An 18,708-nucleotide genomic window follows, 5' to 3' on the forward strand; every position below is an offset into this window, starting at 1 on the left:
TGAATACCCGAGGTTCCACTAACCGAGCAGGTCCTGCCCAATCTGAGCCCTTGGGAACACCAGATGGAGATAAGGTCCCAGTGGTACACCTGAGAGGCATGTTAGGAAAACCTGTTTGAGTGAACTCTCCCTCCAGCAAAGACAATCCTGTTCGTGGGGTGGTTTTCGCTCAAGGACCAGGTTGCACTTGGTGGGTGATGCAAAAAGATGGAAAGACCCAATGCATACCCCAAGGAGACCTTATTCTAGGGTGAACTATCTATGATACTGTGCCTGTAACTGCATGTATGTATATGATATAAAAGTTTTAATTGGCATGGAAAAAATTCAGGGTGGATAATGTTGGGGGTTGAGTGTTTTCCTATTACTGTGTCAATTTGGGGAATTTTTCCCATTGTCATGCCAATGGAGCTGGCCGGTTGCACCGCGGATCTTTGATGGCTCTGGACGGGAGGGGTGGGTGGGGTCGGCTTGGAGGGGGGCGCTCGTGCTTCCGGAGGGGACTCGTGTTTCCGGCGAGCTCGGAGGAGGATCTCCCCTGGTCTTGGAGCCACGCGGCCGAAGGCAGGAGAGTCAGACCTTCTGCCATCACCTGCCCTGCGTCTGCCCCGCTGCAGCCTCCTGCCTCTGCGGACACAGCGAATCACCCGGACACCAACGGTGAGCGAGGAGCTGCCCGCTCCAGCCCGCTCCCCCCTGAGACCGGTGCGGCCGCAGCCGCCCGCTCCCGCCGAGAGAGAGCGTGCCCACAGCTAAAGAAAGGACTGGAACCGAATTATCTGTTCTGTTTTGTTAGTAATTTTAACAACTGCTGTTGTTTCTGCTGGTACAGTTAGATATACTAGTAAAAGAGCTGTTATTCCTACCCCCTTATCTCTGCCTCAGAGTCCTTGATTCAAACGTTTATAATATTTGGGGGGGGAGTGGAATTCGGGTCTCTGTTTCAAAGGAAAACTTCTGCCTTTACTGGCAGACACCTGTCCTTTAAACCAGGACAAACATTTAAAAAACACACTGATACAAGACAGCTTAGTACTTTGCTCATTAGCACAAGATGGCACAGGTACAGAGATTTTTCTGGTTTGAAATAAGAAAGAGTAGAGAAGTTAGTCAAACGTTATTCAGAACAGAAGCTTTGGATAAAGTGGTAGTTACTACACCAGTGCCCTTCTTGAGCAGAATCTCAAAACTTGGATTCTACTGTTTATGGAATACAAAAGCCTAGCAAAACAGATGAGGAAAAAAACATTCAAAGAACTCACTCTACATATCCCAAACTCCTGCCACAAGACAGTACAGTAAAACCCAACCATTAAATATCATTAGAGTCAGAACAGAATTACAGTGTAAGTTATAGCTCTGTTTTGTGATTTCTTTGCAGAAGTTGTCTTTGTATTAAAGTACATCCACCTAACCAATGTCAGATATCATCCAGGAAGACACACCAAAGAGGCAGCTCTCTCTCACATATAAATGCTGAAGCAACAAGATTAAAATAGTGAATTATTTTAAAAGCAAGCATGAAAAACACACTAAACCAGATTTTTTTGGTAGTTGAAATCACTTTTATTTGTGAGGAACGTCACCCATGCTGCACAATTTCAAATAGATCTTAACAAGGAAAGCGGAAGTTTGTCCTCCCCATGTCCTGCAGTGAACAGGACTGGCACAGAAAAAAAAAAACTCACACTTGGGAGGTTTAGCACCAGCATCCAATAAAAAAAGCATTTTATTTCAATTTTAGTTCTTTGGTTGTTTTTTTTTTCCCTTTTCAGTTTGATACCAAAAGAAAAATTGAAAAAAATTCAATACTAGCAAAACAGTGAAATTCTAGGGAAAAAAAACCTCAAAAACCAAAAAGCCCCACAGTTGCTGTTGAAACTAGGGAGGTTGTTCTTTCTGAATCTCGCTCTCTCTCTTCATGCATCTATCTTGTAGGCGTTCCCTGGATCTCAGCTGCTGGTAAATTTTCTTTTACGTTTTGGTATTTCAAATCTTTGCTTTAGTCATCACTGTTGACAATTTATTGCTTGTGTGTTTCTTTGGTGTTACTTTTGAGCTGTACTTTAGGACACCTGTTGAAGAGCCAAATGTTAAAAAGACACAGTTTAAATTTCATTTTCTCAATAAATATATGAGATGTCAAATGAAAAGAGCTGTAACAGGCAGGATAAGCACAACTGGCTTATCCTGTCCATAATCAGGATCTTCCCAAAATAAAATAATTCATCAGCAGATGCTATTACTATACAGACCAGGGAGCTTCCTGGAAAAAAATAAATCAATTATAAAGCAAAACTTACTTTGTGACAAATACAGAGGCAGAGGGGAGAAAGAAGAGACAAGTAGCATCTTGGCTTGTCTCTACAGCACTCTCAGAACTTATCACAAATCCCAAGCCATACAGGAGGAGGTGTGGCCAGAATCCTGGAAGTAGACACACTCTGCCTCCACTGGAAAACAGGAACTGTCCATATTCCTTACCTGAGCGATGGTAGAAGTGCCTGGGGAGCCGGACATTACTCAGCACCACTCTGCTCTGTCACTGGAGCAGGATTTTCAGCAGGTGTTTCAGTTGCCTTTGTCTGAGACACAACAAACTCTTATTATAGGTAAAGGCTGACCTTCACACCCTTCCTCTCTTCAGTGGTACAGCCAGAATAATGCAGGTTTTAAGACAATCAAGAAAAATTAATCTCCAGAAAATATTAAACTTTAGTGTATTTCCTATTATTGAGTATTACACAGCAGATTCTGTCAAGGGAACACCTAAAGTAGACACTGAATGAGAAAATCTTCCCTCATTAAAGTAGAACCTGTGTTTGCAAACAGCTTGCTAAAGTCATCTGGTTCAAATAGTTCAGGAAATTATCCATCTCTCATGCTACATACAGAGTTGAAGTTTGTGGAAATGGGAAAACACAACTGTTTCCACTGCAAAAATAGGTGTTACAGTCTGACCCCAATTAAAACGATCCAGAAGCAATCTCTATCCCACTGCTGGTTCCTTTTAAGATAGGGTGCTTATTCTCCAAGAGGGTCAGAAGAAGCAGGCAAGAAAATCAGCACATCAGATTTGGCCATCAGACTTATCCAGCACATGAAAACATTTTTTAAAAACTCACACAGGGCAGAAGGTCTTGGGAATGCACCCCTTTAAAACCTCTGCTACATACAATCATAAAATGGTTTGGATAGGAAGGGGACCTTGAAGGTCTCCTCCATGGGCAAGGACACCTTCTGCTATCCCAGGTTACTCAGAGTCCCACCCAGCCTGGCCTGGACCTCTTCCAGGCATGGGACAGCCACAGCTTCTCTGGGCAACCTATGCCAGCGCCCCACCATCCTCACAAGGGCAAATTTTTTTCCTCCTATCCAATCTAAACCTACTATCTTTGAATTTTAACTCATTCCCCCTCGTCCTGTCATTCCAGGCCCTTGCAGCAGTCTTGCCTCATCCTTCCCTTCAGGCACTGGAAGGCCACAATGAGGTCACCCCAAAGCCTTCTCTCCCCCAGGCTGACCCACCCCAGCTCCTGCAGCCTTTGCTGCCAGGAGAGCTGCCCGTACCTCTTTGCCCTCCTGTGCCGGGGCGCTGGCTGGGCGCGGCCGGCGCCGGTAGTTGTAGGGGCGCCGGTAGCCACGGCGCAGCGGCTGCTGGCCCATGGCGCTGGCCTCGTGATGGTTCTCCTTGTTCTCAGCCTCTCCAGTCACCGGGGCAGGGCGTGGGCGAGGGGGCCCTCTGACAGGGGCACAAAGAGGTGTTAAGTATGAAAGAAGCCCAAGAAAGGTTAAACCTCAGAACTTTTCACCCAGCAAAACCTGCCATAACCAAGTATCATCCTCAGCAGTTTTGAGTGCTAGCAAACCATCCCTCCAGGGTTTGGCTGGCCCATGGCTGGAAAGGAAAGACAAGGAAAGCGGTGTCTCTTCACTGCTGAAGCTACATCACCATATTCTGCTTTCTATCCTGCAATGAAGATGCAGGTAGCCCCTCTGAATTGCTGGCTAGCAGAAGAAACAAGGCAGTAGTGGCCACACAGGCTGTCATGCTGAGTTTCCTTTGGCATGGCTACATACCAGCCCAGTCCTATTCCTAATTAATGGTGCAGTCTTTGTAATCCTCCTCACTTCTACCTGTTCTCTCTGCCTCATGTTGCCCCTCTTAACCAATTAGGAAAAGCACTTATCACAGGTGAGCTAGACCTCATTAACACTAAGCTATCAAGTCCATGTTCTTGATGTATACAAGAGCATTTCACCTTATTTCTAGTATAAACAATGTTTATAAACTGTCAGAAGACAACCAAAATGCAGTTTTGCTAATTCACAGCTACCTAGCCCAAAAAAACAATTTATCTTTTCCAAAGGAACCTAACAAAAGTGCCAGTGTCACCGGATTTAGTGCCTGTAAACAAAAGCAATACCTATGAACTCAAACAGAAGCACTGTGCACTGATAGGATGTATCATTCCTCTCATAGGAAAATTGCATCAGAAAAATCACAAGTTTCCATTAGTCATGGACAAGTTACTCAGCCTGTGATTCAACCACATGACGTGCAAAAGCCTCACTGGACTTGCTATGGTGCTATTCTGACTACCCAAAACTAACGAAGACTTTCAGGAATTAAGTTTATTCAGCTTGGATGCCAACAAGCATCAGTAGTATCCCATTTCCCACAGTCCTAGATAAAAGAGCCAAATATCCATAAACAAAGTAGAGGTGGAAGGCTTGTGGTTTTAGATCTGGATTCCAAAAGGATGGATCCATTGTGCATGGAACACCAAGTCATTACAAGTAAGAATAATCTTGTTATTCCTATCAAATTCAGCTTGTTGCTGCTCTGGCACTGTTAATCACCTTTTACTTTTGTTTTTGAACAGACATGCACATGAAAACACAAGGATAACATTTTCATAGTTCATCTCTAAATTCAATTATGGAACTTGACTTCATAAGCTACTTGGTAAACAAGGACAATATGATATGGGGCAGTTGAGTCAACGGCAGACAAAGCAGCTTCTTGAGGAGCTTTAGAAGTCAGTTGTCCAACACCCTTCAACTAGATCAGGTTGCTCAGAGCCCCATCCAACCTGACCTTGTAAGGGGCATCTACCACCTCTCTGGGCAACCTGTTTCAGTGTTCTACCACACTCAAAAAAAAAAAAAAAAAAATCTTCCTTCTACTTATTCTAAACCTTTTAGTTTAAAACCATTACCCCTCATGCTAAGACAACAGGCCCTGCTAAAAAAATGTATCCCCATCTTTCTTACAAGCCCCATCCAAGTACTGGGCAGTCATCCACCTCAGCCTCCTGGCCAGGCTGCTTCTGCTGCAGCCCAGGACATGTGTGGCTTTCTGGGCTGCAACTCCATATTTACCAGCTCACACAGGGTTTTCACCCACCAGCACCCTCAGCAGGCTCCTGGATCAAGGATTTGCACTATTAATTGTCCAGGAAAGTATGACTGTTCAGCTGGGAGGACATGAAGTGAGTACTGCAACTCACTTCAATATGTTGCTCAGTTGTGAGAAGTACTGGGATGCTAAAAATTTTTGCTCTTTCTGAGCCACTATGATTCTGAACATACAAGGAGGTGAAGCAAATTTCTCCAAGTAATTAAAGTGCTTCTCACCATCCCTACCATTTGCATAAGTGTTCCCACACTTGGAAGCCTGTATAGAACATAAAAGCATCTGAATAACTGAGCAGAGGAACTGTACAGACCTGCGGTAGCGGGGACGGTAGGTAGGATTCCTGTGCACTTGCTGAAGTTGTCCTCCTTCTGTGACCCCATCCTTCATGTCTCCCTCACCACCCTGCTCCCAAAATAAAACAGAAGTGTTGTATTTGACAGGCAGTATATTAACCATAATGCTGCATGCAAGCTCAAAAACAATATATCAGTAGAGAAACCCCAGCATGTTGGGTAAAAAGAAGCAGATTCTCAAAAGGCCTAAATTTGGGCAAACTTAAGATGAGGACAAAACAAGAGCCATCAGTGCTGCCCCTGCTCCTTACAGACTAAGAAACTGTTCTTAGAAACACTCTCTCTGATGCATATTAAGTGCATTTCACTACATGAAATGCATTGTAAGGGGTACACATTATGGAGAGGCAGCTATCAGTCAGGACAATTCTCTATCTGGAAAGCTAACAAAGATATCACACAAACTTGCCACAGACCACATTCTAGACAAAGCCCCATTCCACAGGGAACCCCCACAAAACCAAGAAATTTTAAGACAGAAAAACTCTATTACCTTACATTAAATACTCTTTCTACACAGTCTTTTCCATTTTTCAGAGATGCAGTGGTTCTATTTCCCCTTTAGTTGTTAACTGATAAAGCTGCATGTTTTGGCTGGTGTTTTTTCTGGTTTGATTTTTGTTAGTGTTTTGTGTTTTAAATGCCAGCCATCAGTAATGTCTGTTTTATAAAATGTTACATGACTTATAGTTCCTTGTGTATTATTCTTCCCTTTAAAATAAGGAATTTAACCAGATATCTAGAAACAGAAGTGCATATTCCGCATCTGATCCACTAGGAAGCAAAAGCTGTAGCCTCTTGACAGCCCTTAGTAGTCTACCCTAAGTTTGACAGGTATCCTTTCCATTCTGCACAGCCATTTTTAATCACCATGACAATACACCATTAAAAAGCCCAAAATCATCTGTGATGTTCTCTCATGATATAAAACTGATCAGGATAACTAAATATTCAAAGGAACTAGGATAGATAGTAGGAACAGGTAGTATTTGACAGCAGTCAAGGTATAATTGAGACAGACTCAGAACTCAAAAAAAAATAACACTTCTCAGTTTACGACAGCTTTATAGTACTTATCCACTTTGCAATATCAATCTGTTCTGCTTTTGTCAAGATGCTTTGTACACCATAACTTAAAAGTTTGAGACCTACGTTGCATGATCAGAAGTGCCTCAAACAAGTCAGGTGAGAACCAGCCCTGCCAGTATTGTGTGTGACAGCAGCAATCCAGGGAGATGGAACTCACACTCCGAGGTGGGCCCCGGCGTCGGCCGAAGTAGCCCCGTCGATAGCGGCGCCGGTCTGCAGCGTAGCGGCTGCCTTCCACGGGGACTCCATTTGGACCTGTGACATTAGCTGCTTCTGCACCCTAAAAGGACAAAAGAAAGGCTGCCAGCGTGGTGTGAGAAAAGAACAACCAGCTACAGGGAAAAGATGAAACAGGAAAGAGGCTTTTTTGCATAAGTTCCAAGCTACAGTGATTCCTTTCTCCCATACAGGGTAAGAAGGAGGTTTGTTATTCTCAACCCCTTAATCAAGAGATATTATCATGAGTTAAAATACTGAACTCATATCCAATGGGCTGAGTTCAGAGAAGGAAGCAAGAAGAAACTGATAGACAAAAATAACCCTCAAAAAATGTTAGATTTCCTTATGCTTCTACTTTCCTGAAAGTTCCTACAGTTATTAAGTGACAAGACTCCCAGAAAAATTGTTCAGGGCAATAAAGGCCTCACTTAATAATTACTGGGCAGCCTGTAGGCTTCAAGTGTTCCCTCAAGCAACAATTGCAGATTCTAGAAGCACAAGGATGCAGTTTCCTAGTAGTTTGGACACCTATCTAGAAATATGCCTTAATGAAGCCTTTAAAAAATAGATTTCTCCCAGAAAAGCTGCATGAATGCCACCAACCCAGTGATTCACACATCAGACAGAGCCACCAAAGACACAGGTTAAGCTGTGTGTGATGTTCTCTGTTGGACCACACCCTGAGGCTCCATGATATCTCACCTTCTCTCCCTCCACCACATCAAACTCTACAGTCTCTCCATCACCAACGCTGCGCAGGTACTTCCGTGGATTGTTTTTCTTTATCGCCGTCTTCAAAGGAAGATGCATAAGAATATCTTATTTTATGTTAATTATTCTACACATTCATAGCCCCACAGATGAGGGAAGGGCAGTATTTCTCTGCTACAATTCCAACTCTACACACCAGGGCAGTCACCACACTAATGTATTTCAAATAAACAGATGTATTTCACAGCCCACCAATACTCAGTTCAAGGTCTCCCCTTTTCTCACTATGAGTTTATAAATCAGCTACTGCCTCAGGATCTGCTCTGTCCAGCACACTGAATATGGAAATTATTACAAATCTCTGCATGAACAGAGTTCATACTCAGTGTTTGACCTCCCCCAAGCTGTGCCAAGGCAGCTCCAGCAGCAAGTGTGACTCCTGCCTTCAGTCATTAGGAGAGCTGTAGACCATCAAAAGAGAACTCAAGACCCAGAGCACTTCTGTAGAAACATGAACTACATGGTATCATGGCAAGTCATAGTAACTAGAAAAGAATTACTGTAACTCTGGTGTAACAAGTTAACATTTTATCTCAGCACTGTAAATGAGACCCCGAATATTAGGTGAGTCTGTGCTAACACAGGAATAGAGCAGAACAGACTAATGCAACTTAGCCATCTACTGGACAGAAACCCCAAAGCATTACAATACCAGTTATGACTAATAATACTATTATTGTTATATAAAAATAACAACATGGATTTGGATCAAAGCCAGTTGTACACCTCCTAAGACTCAGAGGAAACACTCAAACCTCCTGGAGCGATTTTCAGTCTGTCAGCTACAAATACCTTGCTCATACTCTGTGGAGTATTTCTAGGACTCCACAAAAGGTTGTTACCTTGACAAGCCTTCATTAGGCAAGGCTTCACAAACTGAAAAATGCCAGGGAGAAAAGACCAAGACATGCACTGTATAGGCCAATACAGTAGCTATTTTCTTACTGAAAGATTATTATCTTGCATGAGGTTATTTAAGACCAATTCACATTAAGTTTTCTGATGTGAGAACCTTTAGTTAGCAAGAAGGAGGGAGGTGCAGAGAGAAACACATATGGAAACACAGAGCATAAATCCAGCTTAAGAAATGGGATGTAGGGCAGAAACAGAAGAGCCATTCATCCTATCTGTCTGCAGTTTTAGAAAAACTACAGAATGACCATCCCTGGAGCTGTTACTTTGCACAGCAACAATATTTAGTCGATAACAGCCCCAAAATATTTCCAACTGAAGGAAAAATTTATTCAGTTTAAAGCTCATCTTGACTAGTCTAGGAAACCTATTTTCTTTGTTGCTGAATACAATCTCCTTTGTGTTTCAGGCAACAGACCAGCATGTCCTTCTAGCCATACCTCTCCCTAAGTCCTGCAGCATCTCTGAACAGCCTACAGAAGGATGCAAGAGTGTACATACTTATTACTATCAAAGCAAAAACATCCCAAGACGTTTGGGGTTTTTAAAACAAACAGGATGAGCTGTTCAAGTCAATTTCTTTGGGAATTACTTTAGCAAGCAGAGACTCCACAATTATCTCAAACAACTCTGTTTGCTTTCTGCTGACCTTTTAGTGTAACTGTCCCATTTCTAAAAATTAGATAGAAGTGTTTACTTTTCCATACATACTAGTACTAAAAGCCTTAATGTGCAACAAAGTTAATGATTTAGTACTATTTGTACTGAAACAACTAAAATGTGTAAGATTTTTGCTTTGCACGTGAGAGATGTCAATAAGCTGTATTTCAAACTTCTTCCCTTTCCCTGTAAGTGCAGAAAAAGGAAGGACTAACAAATTTCCTTTCAGCAGAGAGTACACTTAAGATTGATGAAGCTCCTCAAATATGCTTCGAAAAGCATAATGGAAGATAAAAGCAACAGTATTCCACATGTTCTGTCCCCAGCTTTATGGACAGAAACTTCAAGAATCCAGATCTGCAATTGTCAACAAGAGGCAGAGGCTGCAGTAGGCTGGAGCTTGTTTTATAAAGGCAATCAGGACAACTTCGAGTAAATCCTAGAAATCCAAGCAGAAACAACACAGCTTTACTACTTCAGCTGCAGATAAACATCGCTGAAATAAGCCTCTAACAAGCCTAAGCTCTAATCTTGATGAAAAGACTTTTACTCTATCCAGAGGGGAGACAGCACTATTCTCCCTGTTACTGTTTACCAGCATCCTGCAGGCTCCAGCTTCTCTGATTCAGAAGACAGATGTTTCATATTAACAGACAACACTCAACAACAAAACCTCTCCTTTCCCAGGGGGAGCACTGAAGAACAGGGAGCCAGAAGAGCCTCCAGAGCTAGTTCAGGTTCTTGTTTGAAAGAGTTCTTTCCATATGCTCAAACCAAGACATCATCAGCACATCCAGCATTATCCCAGTAACAGCCAAAATTTGTTACAGATTCCTGGTGCAGGTACTTCAGGCTGTGCATGATCAACACAATCCAGTGAAGTGAAGAGATTAACTCCTCCTCACAACTTGTTGATTTAAACTCTACCTAATTAAAAGTAACTGCTCTGGCTGCTGACACTTTTCCAGTTGTTAAATTTCAAGACATACTGCAGCCCACGAGGCAGATGGATCCCTTCTGCTCACAACACCTGTAGCTGAATGACACAGTGCCCTGGACAGCACCTTGCACCAACCAACCAGACAGGGATGCAAGATGAAGAACTGCCTTTCCCAAAAACACTGCCTGGGGCCCCTGCAAGACAAAGGGTTAACTCAAAGCAAACCATGCATGCCCTAAAAAGAAAAGCATTTTAATCTGTACTAGTTATAAATAGCATCCAATAGCTGGACACCAAGCACTAACCCCCATTTCAATCATGAGATCGGCCTGTTCCCTCCCCGTGCGGACGCATGCAGGGGAGGCAGGGAGAAGCTGTATCTATTCAACTAGGTCAGCCTTATTCTGAAGGGATTAGGAGTGTAATCCAGCCCCTCCCAGGCACGAGGGAGGGGCAGAGCAGGCACTATCAGGGCAGAGGAAGCTTGAAGCAGGATGTTTGCTCACAGCATGGATTTGCATCCCTCATTGGCCACATCAGAAGCTCTGGCAAGAAGGCCCAGGCTCTAGGACCAAGCACATCCATGTAGAGGATGAGGAACATCCGACTGCTGCCAAGCCAGAGCAGCACTAGAAGCATCTACTCTGCCATGTTCAGCCTGCCAAGAGGGTTAATCCGATGCAGGCCTGCACATGATGTGGTATTTCTGAAACAAAGCCAGTTTTGTTCACCTCAAAAAGACTTCAGCCACAGGAGATGGGAAGTGCCCACCCCTCTCCACACACACAGCAGTTTACATTTAGGAGAATAAACTTCTCCAGAGGTGAAGCAGACAAAACAGCACAGATAACACTAACTTTCTGTTTGGGTCTCAGCTGGCAGCCTTCCCAAGCAGAACAGATCCAGGTTATTTGTCATCAGCACAACAGCCATTTTCCAGGATATTGTCTCAAGTATCAAGGAAACCTCATTGGTCTTTAAGCTAGCACTGTCTATACAGAACATCTTCCTCTTCCACAACTGTTCCCACCCTCCTCTGGACACAATCCCATCAGACCACAGATGGGTCAGCATGCCCACAGCACAGACTGCTAAGGAAGGACAATCACCATCAAAAATCAGTATATGCATTGACAGTCCTTGCTCTCAAGCCCACCAGCTGAACCAGGATCGTGTACTGTGCACACTTCCCAACATCACTCTCTCTCATAACAGGCACTAGATTTATCCAGTTCCCGCTTCAGCCAGGTTCAGATAAGGGGTGTACACCCTATGACCCAGAAAAACAGTTACCACTGTTACCACAGTTACCACTATTTAGTCATCAAGACACAAGAACTAAACTAACTCTCAGTGTTGACTCAGCAGCTAAGGATATATGCATATATCCTCATCCACAATGACCAGCTCTGGGAACAAACTTCCTGGTTTCATTTGATAGAAATACTGCCACTAACATCACAGAGAAAGTTCGTGCTTTCAAAGATCACATGGGCCTGCAGACATTCTATGTGGGACAAACTCTAGGGGCAAGATTGCAGTTTCTGGGGAATGATGCAAAACCAGATCTAAGCCAACTTATTGGTTGACATCAGCATGGAGACAGCATCCTCTGTCCTGCCATTATTTGCCTGCAACCTGAGAGTCACAGTATAAACTTAGAACAGCCTCCTGACAGCTCAAGGAGAGTTAACCAATAACAAGCCTCTGGGCAAGCTCTCTGCTTGGGCACACTTGGCACACAGCCTCCCTCCTCTTCTGCCTAAGAGCAGCTGCCTCATGCAGAAACAGCTGATGGCAACCCAGGCTGGTCAAGAGCCAGACTAGATCACTTTCTCTTCAATACCGGGGAGGGCAGACAGAACAGACCTGCAAGTGAAGAGGATAGGAAAAAACAATAGACATAAGGAACATGAGGAAATAAGGGGAAGGACAGAAAACAGCAGCAAGGTCTCACAGAGGAGTCTTCTCAAAGGGAGACCACTACACCAAAAAAAAAAAAAAGCAAAAAAACAAAAAACCCTTTAGTGTTCAAATTACAGCAGACAAAAGAAGTTAAAAAGGGTTAAAATACCTAGGCCTTCACAGAGAAGGAAAATAACTTGAGTGGATGTGTATGTTGAAATTTTCAGGGAGAAATATTAGGTTATCTGCAAAAAATATTCTCTGGAGAAGCCAGGAGAAGGGTGGATAGCTGTTGCAGGAAGCAGCATTAGAAACCTATCATAGTACACACCTCTAAGCACAATTATTGCTGTCTTACCTGATGAACAAACACATCTTCTTTGGTATCATTTCTGTGAAAAGAAAGTGGAACTCATAAGAGTTTAGACTAAATACACTTAACTCCAAATTCCTAGCTTTTCAAGTGAAACCCTCCTTCTCTCAGCCTGTAGCACATGCCCTGAATTCCATACATTCTGTCTAAGCCTATGCTACCAAAACCCTGCTCTGAACTTCTATGGTCATTTTGCTCGAGAACAGAAAGGACTCCCGGGCCTTCAAATGCGTGAGAGGACGGGGGAGGTTCTCTAATCTTCTGGCAAACATTCAGTGTTTTCTTTTTATGCAGGGCAGAGTTGATGACTGGACTGCTTGTTTTTCACTACTCTAACTCCCCAAAAACACTTCCAGAGGGACTGCAACCTGAGCTGTTACCCCAGAGGTCAAACAAGACTATCATCAGGACTGGCCACAGCTGTTAAGAGAGATCTCCTTTCAGTGAAACTCAAAGCAACCAGGCACAAGAGGTGTTAGGAGAGTCCACAGGAGAAGGACCCAGACATGAACGTGAGGTTTTCTGGATTAGACCAGACAGGCTTCCACATGCAAAACACAGATAAGTCTGAGACCTTGAATCTGTGTTCCTATACAATAAAAAAGAGCCTAAGCCCTGCCATCTGTTCACTCAATTCCTTCTCAGCAAACAGAACAGGTGGGTCAAAGAGTTTGTGAAGATAATGCATAATCCCAAATTTGTTGTCCTGGATTGAAGAAACATTAGACTTCACATTAGGAAGAAAGCTAACAAGTTATTACCCCATAACCAGGTGAAGACTTTTACATCAACTACTATTGCAGATTTTAAGAGGACTTCCTAATTAAAACTTTTCTTCTAAGCTCATATAACACTGGATAATAACCTCAAGAGACTGAATTTAATACCACACCACCAGTGGCTTCAGATCCATGAACATGGGGTCTTCTCCCCACTTCTGCACTGTCCAACTCACCCAAATCTACTGATGTGTTACAGCTCAAGGACTTGCAGAGTGAAATAACTTGCCAGGTATGTTTTTTGGAAGACAAGTGTTCAGAATGCAGCAGTTTCATTCCTCCAAAAAGCACACAAGACATTAAGCCTCTCAACCCCAAAGACATGTCAGCCTTAAAAGCCAGAGTTTCCTCCAGTAAATTGGAAGCATGGGTCTTCTGCACCTAAGGTTGCAGTATGATCAATCTCACCTACAGCTGTTTGAATTATCAATGCTATTCATATGTTTGTTTATGCTCAGAGAAGAGGGAAAAAACTGAAAGATACAAAGAGAATTTCCATGAAACCCAGGCCTGGGATATATTTTCAGTGAGATACTTTTAGAGAATCTCAATAGTATCCACAGGAGGTATTCTGACCAAGCAGTTAACACTTGAATTCTACCCAAAAGTATTTCCCCTCCCCTCCTACCTTTCTCAGGCCTTCGAAAAAAGCCAGGCAGTCACTCAAGAATATGCAGCTCATTAAGAGTGTAGTAGAAGTAAACATGAGGAACAGGTAACAAACCAAATCTGTTGTGAGTTTGACCATTGCTGTTCCCTCCCCATACACATAACCTTTGACTGGGGGCTGAGGCATATAAGAAAGAGTTTGCTGAGTGTCTGGCCTAAGGTATCAACTTCATGAACTTGTAGTCAGGTCCTGAGGTCTCTGTTGCAATTAGTAACACATGGCCTATCATGTGTATTACAAGTCTTAGTACAGCATAAATACAACTATCAGAATTTAAACATACCTGTTGATAAAGCCATATCCATTTCTGACATTGAACCACTTCACTGTGCCAAGAACTTTGGTGGCTGGAAAGAAAATTAAAGAAGTTAATCTAAAATATAAGAAAGTACAATAATGGTATATAAATACTTCTACAGTTGCATATGAAGCTGCAACCAGATTTAATCTGTTTCCTTAACACTCAGTGTGCCTTCATCTCCCAGTTCACTCTAATGCAGTAACAAGATGCAGTGCTTTAATGCACTGTTCTTCAGACAAGGGTTTACCACACAGCACAAAACTTTTCAGAAGTTCTATTTTCAGAATTGACCATCCATCCCTTTTCTTTTCTTATCCTTAATGGGCAGTAAAGCTGAAAATCCCACTGCCATTCACCAGTTCTCTTTAGGTTAGGAGCTAGATGTGAAACATAGCTGAAGAGAGCTGTTTAAAATTCTTCTCTTTCACTTACAGTTACCCTTCTTTCTTCCTTGGAAACCAAAACTGCCCAAAGAAGCAGTATCAAGTACTGTGCAACCCTCTTAAGTGCAAAGGCAGTATATCCTTATTCTGGAAAAACTCCTTGTATTGTCAGTATCACAGTAACCAAGTAAGATTCCATATGACTTTTTTTTTTTTCAGTACTCCTACTACTAAGATGATCTGATTGTTTCGTTACAAAGTGACTCAGCTTCATATTCCGGGACTTTTAGGATCAAGGCAAGCTCCTGTCTGAAGAGTAAAACAGCACCTACTTAGAAGCCACACTGCAGTGTCTTATAGGACCTGGCAAAACCTGTTTCTCCAACTTATAGGAATGTGTAGGAGGAACTCGACAGTGATGGAGGCAGTTCAACCCCTCCTTACTTCACAGCAGCCGGATGGACACCACAAACTTGTACTTTTCAAACCTCTAGTAAAAGGAGAGTTTTAGACTTTTATAATTTAAGAGCTGTTACTTGTTAACACAGATTGATTACAACAACCTAGCAACCTGTGGCAGTACTTGAAAAGGGTCTAATCACCTACAGATGACTGCTTGCTAAAAACCTCACATACATGTTTTGGGGGTGGTAGGAACCCAAGAGGCAATTAAAAGGAAAACAGACGAGAGAATCTCTAGTTTAGAAGTCTAAGCCACTCTGCTAGAGGCAAGAACACACTGTAAAATTGGTACCTTCATCTACTCTACACCTGTATTCTTTTCGAAATATTCACAGGGAGATGACAGAGCCAGCCAGACGTTTGGTCTCATGGAGCCTTGCCATTCTCATACACCCCTCAAGTAAGAACATCTGACAACAGCAGTGCACTGTAGCACTGCTGCTGTCATTACTGTCAACAGCAGGCCCTTTCAGAAGGGAAGTTTTTGGTGTTCTTTAATACACTCTTTAGTAGAAAATGTTCCTATTTAAAAGCAGCAAAGTCTTAACATGAGTGAGATATTACCTAGAAAAAAAAGCACTCTGCCTAGTACAACATACATTCCCAAGAATTCTTGTTTACTGGCACAGGAAAACATTGTTTCAGTGCCCAACACTGGTTCAGTAAACAGTGTTCAGCACCAGTATTTATAGCTGTGCCTTTAGTTTTATAAGGACATCACTACATACAGACACTTCCTGCTACCACAATGGCATTGGCTACGAGAGCTCCCTGCACTAACACAAGTCAACAGGAGGGGATGGGGGAACACAGAAAGAGTGCCAACAGTACCTGCAGGTTTCAGCCTGTTCTGAGAAACACTGCCAGTACCACTGCTTCCCTCATCATCCTTTCCCTCCCCTGCAAAACAGCTTTGGAATCTGCTAGCCTACTTGAACCAGATTAGGAGGAAGCCTAGGAAGTATGACAAAAACCCTCAGAGGGGTTAAGAGGCTGAAGAAGGAGAGGCAGTCAAAACTCATTCTGTGGCCAGCTGGCTGCTGCTAAGTGGAGGAGTATGCACACAGTTTAAAAACAACATTGTTCCAGGGAGGATACTCCAATATATTCCCCCTAACAGAGTGTCCTAGAGACATACTATTCCCTGCAGATGTTTACAGTATCCCCTAGGTATCACTGTGGGCCAAAACTCAGGCAACAGCATAGCACTGAACATCTATGGCACGGTCACTGGTAAGCCTGAGCAGGGAAATCTGGCCAGAAGGAGGACAAGCCCAGAGGAAAACACAGTAACTAGTTAAACTGATGAGTCACAGAAGGCAGTAGATGTGCTGACGTACATCCCACCAGCAAGTGGAAGCCCACATATTTCTACAAGATTCTGTTCTCTGATGCTATCAGAGGAAACAATCATCAGCCACTCCTACCATGACAAAATAGCCTTTCAACAAGGAGAGCCAAAGCTTCCTGTGACCAGGAAAAAAGAGAAAGTTGAGTAACCTTTACCCATATTCCTAGAAGCCAGACATTTGGAAGCCCTGAGCAAGCATGAGACTTTTTGCTTCTAATGGAATCTTTGTAAAAGAAGGCTTAAGTGAATGTAACTACATGGGTGATCATTAACAGGGTCCTTTGAGGTGGACTTGAACATTAAGTTCATTTTCAATTAGCATTTTTCTTGTAATTTCTAATAAAAAGCTTGCCTAGCAATAAGGCCATTTTGCAAAACCATCACCACAGCGGTTTTCATTTTCCTGCTAGTTCAGGAAAGACGCTTCTACCTTCACTTTTCTCCAAGCAACAGGAAAAGGTGAACAAGGTAAAAACATTACCAGGAATGGAACAAGCCCACATTAAGGTAAGAGGCAGCCAGATATACTAGCAGATATGGATGTGCTTATTCCTGTGTACTAATTACTGACAAATGAGGTAACATGGAAAAAGAAAGAATCACACAAGCTGTGCCTCCAATTTCTCTTTTGTTAGAATTCTTCCTAATTCCACACCAGAGAAATCCTTTAGCGGGCATTTCTCTCTTGCAGTAAGCCCTCAATCTTCCCCTTCAGAAGAGAAGGTCCTGTGTAGCCTTAAGGAAATTTGGGACTCTACACTGTAAGTCAGCTTAAACTTTGCCTTTATCAAACCCTCGGATGTTACACAGTTAGAAACAGTACACCCCTATCGGCAGTAGCCTGCAGACTGAAGTCCTGGCCTTTTCAACAGGTTGATCCTATTTAATCACAATGAAAAGGAGCCACACTTGCTTACGCACCGGGCTTGAGCAGACACGGCAACATGACATTTCGTTTGCCTTTTTACTGATAGTAAAGTAGAAATAAACCCCGCCCCTCCAGAAAAAAAAAAAAAAACCTCAAAACAAACAAACCCCACTAAACCTGGAAACATTACTAAAGCAGCATTCTTTACGCACAGAAAAGCTGCGCCAAGACTCTAACATCAAGGAGAGGCACACGTGGTTTCCAGCAGCTCTTGCGGGGCAGGTGCCGGGAAGAGGCAGATCCCGGCCGTGCCGCGCTCGCTGTCCCGCACAGCGATGAGCGCTCCGGGCTCCCGCCCAGCTCCCAGCGCGTCACGGCCGGCGCCGCGCGGCTCCCCCGGCCCGGCCCGGCCCGCGCGGGCGGAGGCGGCCCGGCCTGACTCACCGCGGGGGGGGAGGGCAGCGCGCCGGGCTGCGGGCGGACCCCCTCCCTGCCCCGCTGCAGGTGCGCCGCCAAGTTGGGAGCGGGGCCCGCTACTCACCCAGCACTTTCTTCGCCGACTCGGCCGCCGCGGTTGTAGCAGCGGCGGCAGCGGGGGCCGCCTCAGCAACAGCCGCACCCGGCGCGGCGGCGCTCTTAGGAGCGGCGTCCGGGGCGGCGGGCGCGGGCGGCGCGGCAGCCGCGGCCGGGACGGGCGGCGCGGCGGGCGCGGGGCTGGCGGCGCTGGTCTCCGGCGCCTCGCTCATGGTGCCGGGCGGAGGTGTTGGGTGCTCGGCCGCGCTCGGTCTTACTGCCCCCAAAATGGCCCCGCCGAAGTTTTAACACAGTCAGCGGGGGCCGGCGCGGCACGCGCGCCGCCTCATTAGCATTTAAAGGGGCCGCGCCGGCAGCCAGCGGGAGGTGTCGGGTGCGCGTCCCGTGTCGGCACGGCACGGCACGGCACGGCACGAAGGAAAGAATCTACAGCTTATCGCACTCAATCTACAGCTTATTCGTGAGGGGAAGAAGTGGGACAGGCTCTGATCTCTGCTCTGTGTGACAGGGACAGCACCCAGGGAACGGCTGGAGCTGAGGCAAGGAGGGTTAGGGTGGGTGTCAGGAAAAGTTTCTTCTCCCAGAGAGTGGTGGGGCAGTGAATAGATTCCCCAAGGCTGCCAGAGCTCCAGGAGCCTTAGGATAATGCTGTCAGGCACAGGGTGCCAGCGCTGGGAACGGTCCTGCGCGGAGCCGGGAGTTGGACTTGATCCTTG

The 18,708-nt window shown here is 44.5% G+C and overlaps 1 protein-coding gene across 1 annotated transcript; it reads right to left on the bottom strand.

Annotated features, from left to right (window-relative positions):
• Positions 1 to 1,542: 1,542 nt before the first annotated feature.
• Positions 1,543 to 18,309, bottom strand: YBX3 (Y-box binding protein 3). Its single transcript, XM_056514421.1, has 9 exons — positions 18,000 to 18,309; positions 14,377 to 14,440; positions 12,630 to 12,663; positions 7,786 to 7,875; positions 7,022 to 7,144; positions 5,733 to 5,824; positions 3,571 to 3,742; positions 2,485 to 2,585; positions 1,543 to 2,075 (listed from the first exon to the last, which is right to left on the bottom strand). The coding sequence occupies exons 1-8, from the start codon at positions 18,202 to 18,204 to the stop codon at positions 2,520 to 2,522; spliced, it is 846 nt and encodes a 281-aa protein (XP_056370396.1). The 5' UTR covers positions 18,205 to 18,309; the 3' UTR covers positions 1,543 to 2,075; positions 2,485 to 2,519.
• Positions 18,310 to 18,708: the final 399 nt, after the last annotated feature.

The sequence above is a fragment of the Oenanthe melanoleuca genome, chromosome 1A, assembly GCF_029582105.1.
Source record: "Oenanthe melanoleuca isolate GR-GAL-2019-014 chromosome 1A, OMel1.0, whole genome shotgun sequence".
Lineage (NCBI taxonomy): Eukaryota > Metazoa > Chordata > Aves > Passeriformes > Muscicapidae > Oenanthe > Oenanthe melanoleuca.

Coding starts and splice junctions, on each gene's coding strand:
- YBX3 (XM_056514421.1), bottom strand. CDS start 18,204: ATGAGCGAGGCGCCGGAGACCAGCGCCGCCAGCCCCGCGCCCGCCGCG. Junction 12,664..14,376: donor GGATATGGCTTTATCAACAG/GTATGTTTAAAT, acceptor TTCTTTTCACAG/AAATGATACCAAAGAAGATG. Junction 5,825..7,021: donor GCCGGGGCCCACCTCGGAGT/GTGAGTTCCATC, acceptor TTTTGGGAGCAG/GGTGGTGAGGGAGACATGAA.